The sequence below is a fragment of the Cryptomeria japonica genome, chromosome 7 (assembly GCF_030272615.1).
Source record: "Cryptomeria japonica chromosome 7, Sugi_1.0, whole genome shotgun sequence".
Classification (NCBI taxonomy): domain Eukaryota; kingdom Viridiplantae; phylum Streptophyta; class Pinopsida; order Cupressales; family Cupressaceae; genus Cryptomeria; species Cryptomeria japonica.
The window spans coordinates 418811193-418815910 of NC_081411.1; the positions used below are offsets into that span (position 1 = coordinate 418811193).

Below are 4718 nucleotides of genomic sequence, written 5' to 3' on the forward strand. Positions count from 1 at the left end.
TCGGGATGGTTTTATGGCTCAGGTTTCATCCGGAGATTTGGAGATGGTTGAGCCGTCTTCGTCAATGCATGCCAATGTAAAGGAGTAGTTGGGTAAACCACAATCTGGGGATGGAATACCCTCTTCAACAGGGGTGTTTCGTTTGAAGAAAGTAAATGGATGTCTTGAGAGATCTGAGGATCGTCCAATTCTGATTATTCAACCTGAGCAAGTTTCGGAGGATGTTGATTATTGGTGTAATCATGCCCTTATTTGCAAATTTTTGGGCCTTTGTCTTACTCTGCCTGTGTTGGAATCTTGGGCCCGTCGGGTTTGGAACCCTGAAGGGGATATGGAGATTATTTTGGCTGCTAATAATTACTTTCTGGTTATCTTTTCAAATCTTATGGATAGGAATAGGGCTTTTGAAGGGGGCCCATATTTCTTTAACCAAGTTGGGCTCTTCATTAAGCCTTAGCACATGGGCTTCAACTCTGCCAAAGAGATCCCCTCCTGGGTTCCTGTGTGGATTCGGCTGCCGAGGCTTCCTCTGGAGTTCTGGAGGGAAGATATCCTTCACTCAATATCTCTGCTTCTTGGCAAACCTGTGGGATCGGCTTCACAAACCCAAGATCGTAAGATAATTTCTTTTGCTTGCATTTGTGTAGAAGTAGATTTAAATAATCCATTACCAGATTCTATGGAAATTTGCATGGGATCTTCTTCTTGGATCCAACAGCTGGATTATGAGACCCTACCCTTTAGATGCAGAATTTGTCATGAATACGGTCATTTGCACCGCAAATGTCCCAGATTTAAATCCTCTCCCCGGGCTACCCCTGAACCTCCTAGGGGGGACAAGGGAAAGGCCCCGATGTCTAATGAACCTATGGATAAGGAGGGTTTTATTCCGGTTAAGCCCCGTAATAAAGGCAAAGGAAAAAAGAGATCCTGGCTGGATAGATAGAATGAAGATACTTTTAACAAGTTTGAAGTTCTTGATAAATTGACACAAGAGGAATGCATTCCAGTTGAGATCTCTTCTGGAGATAAGGGTCTGCATGAAGTTCAGGATGAGAATGAAAAGAAAGAGGATCAAATTTTATCTTCAGAGGTCCATCAAGTGGATCAGATGGCTGTGGCTTTGTCTTCTCAAGCTCAGGATTTCAGGGTTCTCCAGGGGTCTCAGACTCTGTTGGGCTCTGTTGTGGTGGTTCCTGATCCCCCTGCTCCTAAGGGGGCTTCAGAATCTGTAAAGGGTAACAAAGCTCCTTCTATTTTAGGCCTACAGCAGAAATCCTTTAAGAAGGGGCCTCTTGATAAACCGTCAAAGAGTGGAAGGAAGACTGATCAAGAGAAGGTTAAGATCATGGGTGATACTTTGGTTGAGTCGGGGTCAGTGAAACCCATTGATTCTCATTTCTCCCATCCCCATAAATGATTGTTTTATCATGGAATGTAAGGGGGTTGAACAACATCCCTAGACAAAAGGCTGTTCGTAGATTAATTGAATCTCAATCACCAGATGTGGTCTTCATTCAGGAAACCAAGCTTTCAGTTGACAATTTGGCGAGCTGTGCTCCGCGTATCTGGCCCCAAGGCAATTGGCAGGGGGTGGGTGCTTTGAATAGTGCTGGGGGGGTGGCTTGTTTCTGGAACCCGAGGAGAGTTTCCCCCTTATGGTGGATGTCTAGTCGCTCTTCTATTTCTTTGGTTGCCTCTTATTTTGCGACTGGAGAAAGGTGTCTTTTATCCAATATCTATGCTCCTACTAATCTGGCAAGTAAGTCCAGTCTATGGGCTCACATTCAATTCATTCGGGCCTTGGATCCGTTCCTCCCATGGATTATGGCTGGTGATTTTAATGCTGTTACCTGCTTGGATGAAAAACGTGGTGGATTAGCCAGGCTGGACCCTTCTGCAAATTTGCTCAGGAATATGATTGGCTCCCTGAATCTCATTGATGTGAAGCCAACCAATGGTGTATTTACATGGAATAATAGGAGATGTGGTGGTGAGGCTATCTCAGAGAGGCTTGATAGATTTCTTGTCTCCTGCTATTGGTTGAATAGTAGGTTGATCACAAGTTCTGAAATTCTTGACTAGAGGGGCTCTGATCACTGGCCTATCAAGCTCTCTGTCACCGTTTATGGAATCACCAAAAATCCCTCTTTCAAATTTCAGTTGATGTGGTTAAGAGATCAATCTTTGCATGATCTTATGTTGGATTGGTGGCAGGAGGGGAGGCCTACCCATGCGACGGCCATGTTTGTTTTCACTAAGAGGCTTCAACATGTGAAGTGTAGGCTTAAGAGATGGAATAAACAGTGTTTTGGGAACCTACAAGCTCAGAAGTTGGTTGCCCAGTCCAAGTTGGATTCCATCACTCGTCAGATTCGTGACCAGGGGTTGACCTCAGACCTTAGCATTGCTGAGTCCTTGGCTCTAAAGGGATTAGAAGAGTGGGAGCTTCGGGAGGAGATCTTCTGGAAGCAGAAATCTCGCATTGATTGGCTTCAGGAGGGAGATAGGAACACCGCTTTCTTCCATAATTCAGTTAAGGCTCGGAGGCAGGGAAACTCTATCTCCTCTCTTGTTTCTCATGATGGGGCTCAGCTTTCCTCCAGCGCTGATATTTCTAGGGAAGCTGTCAATTATTTTTCTAACCTTTTTTCTAGGGAGGATATTGCTGCTAGGGCTGAGGAGGGGGCCATTTTGGATTGTATTCCCCAACTGGTCTCTGCTGAGATGAATGGGGTTCTCTTATGTCCTATCTTGTTACCTGAATTGGAGAAAGTGGTGTTTAATATGAAAAAAGGCAAGGCTCCTGGTCCGGATGGGTTTCCGATTGAGTTCTTCCAGGAGTTTTGGGAAATTATAAAGTTTGACCTCCTTGAGGTGATTCAGGAATCACATAGGAACAAGCAGATGCTCAAGTCCATGAATTCTACCTTCCTGGCTCTTATACCCAAGATGGAAGGAGCTAATCGACTGGAGCAATTCAGGCCTATTGCGTTATGTAATGTGGTCTACAAGATCATCACCAAGTTGATTGCTGAGCGACTCAAACCACTCCTCGGTTCTCTGATCTCTGCTGAGCAGGGTGGTTTTTTTTAAGGGAGACAAATTTTGGATGGCATCGTGATAGCCATGGAAGCTATTCATTCTATGGCTAACTCTAGGGAGAAGGCTATGTTTATTAAACTTGACATGTCTAAAGCTTATGACCGGGTGAGTTGGGAATTCTTACAAAAAACTCTCCTGGCTTTTGGCTTTGCTGAGGAGTGGGTGAATTGGGTCCTTAGTTGTGTTACCTCTGCCTCTTTCTCGGTTCTTATTAATGGGGAGCCTTCAGATCTGTTTAGTGCTTCTCGGGGTCTCCGGCAGGGGGATCCTTTATCTCCTTACTTATTCATTATTATGGCAGAGGGTCTTGGAAGATTTATTAAATCTCAGGTGAGTCAGGGTCTTATCCGTGGTTGGAGCTGGAGCAACTCTCTTCCTTCCTACTCTCATCTTCAGTTTGTGGATGATACGGGGCTGATGGGCCTGGCTAGAATTAGTGAGGCTGTGAACTTCAGAAGAGCTCTTGACATCTATTTGAAGGCTTCAGGTCAGTGTATTAATGATGACAAGTCTTCCATTTATTTCTTTAATACTCCTCAACGTATTCAGAGCAGGATTGCTAGGATCTTAAGATTTCAGATTGGTTCTCTCCCCTTGATGTACCTTGGGATCCCTTTGGCTTTGGGAGCCCAGCGTAGAGATTACTGGCAGGGAATTTTGGATAAATTTCGGAGTAAGGTTAGTCATTGGACTCACAGGTGGCTATCTTCTGCTGGGAGAATGGTTCTTCTAAAGACTGTGGTGCAGTCTCTCCCCATCTATAGGTGTTGTGTGCAGGCTCCCCCGTCAGCCTTTGTGCGGGAATTTGATGCTCTGTCTCGGCAATTTCTCTGGTCTGGCAACCTTCTTTCCTCGAAGTGGAGCTTAGTCAAGTGGGAGTCTGTTTGCAGGCTGAAGCATGCTGGGGGCCTTGGTCTTAGGTCTATGGCTCTTGCTGTCACTGCCTTGGCGGCCAAGCTATACTGGAGGTGGTGCAACAATCAGGATCAGGATTGGGCTAAGATTCTGGCCCACAAGTATCTCCCTGGTGTTGATTGCCTTGATGTGCCTCGTCTTCATTTGTTGGGCAAGGGTTCTTGTATTTGGGATACTCTTAAGAAGGGTGCTCAGCTGATTAAGGAGGGGCTCTTCTAGATCTGTAATAGAGGCTCTGAGGCTCTTTTTTGGCAGGACTCTTGGGATGGCCACCCTCCCATTCTTTCTAGTTTTCCTCAGCTTCAGCCTCTTTGCCATATTTTCTCTGATGCCGGTTGGATTAAGGTGGAGCATTTTAAAACTGTCAAGCGTACTGGTCAGGCGACGGTGGCTTGCTGGAAGGATCCTCAGGAGTGGCCCTTAGGTGGTTCTGATGAGGATCGTGATGTTCTTGCTAGAATTTTGAAGGACAGACTTTGCAGCTCTCTGAATGGGAGGGATGTTCTGGCTTGGAGTCCTAGTCCAAAAGGTAAATTCACTGTTGCTCAAGGCTACGCTAGGCTTGACAAGAACTTACATGGTCCGGCTGAGGTGCACTGGTGGAAGAAGGTTTGGGACAACTTCTCATGGCCCAAATGCAATTTTTTCTTATGGTTGCTTGCTTCAGAGGAAGTGCCTCACTTGGGAAAATCTTCGCA

At 45.7% G+C, this 4718-nt stretch overlaps 1 protein-coding gene across 1 annotated transcript; it reads left to right on the forward strand.

Annotated features, from left to right (window-relative positions):
* The first annotated feature begins 460 nt into the window (after nt 1-460).
* On the forward strand, nt 461-3096 carry LOC131044660 (uncharacterized). The gene is made up of 4 exons (XM_059208737.1): nt 461-902; nt 1011-1374; nt 1464-2028; nt 2218-3096. The coding sequence occupies exons 1-4, from the start codon at nt 461-463 to the stop codon at nt 3094-3096; spliced, it is 2250 nt and encodes a 749-aa protein (XP_059064720.1).
* Nucleotides 3097-4718: the final 1622 nt, after the last annotated feature.

Excerpts from the sequence above, each read along its gene's own strand:
- LOC131044660 (XM_059208737.1), top strand. The coding sequence starts at position 461 with ATGGGCTTCAACTCTGCCAAAGAGATCCCCTCCTGGGTTCCTGTGTGG. Across the intron at positions 903-1,010 it reads TTTTATTCCGGTTAAGCCCC|TTGAGATCTCTTCTGGAGAT; the intron begins GTAATAAAGGCA and ends AATGCATTCCAG. Across the intron at positions 2,029-2,217 it reads AGAGGCTTGATAGATTTCTT|GAGGGGAGGCCTACCCATGC; the intron begins GTCTCCTGCTAT and ends GATTGGTGGCAG.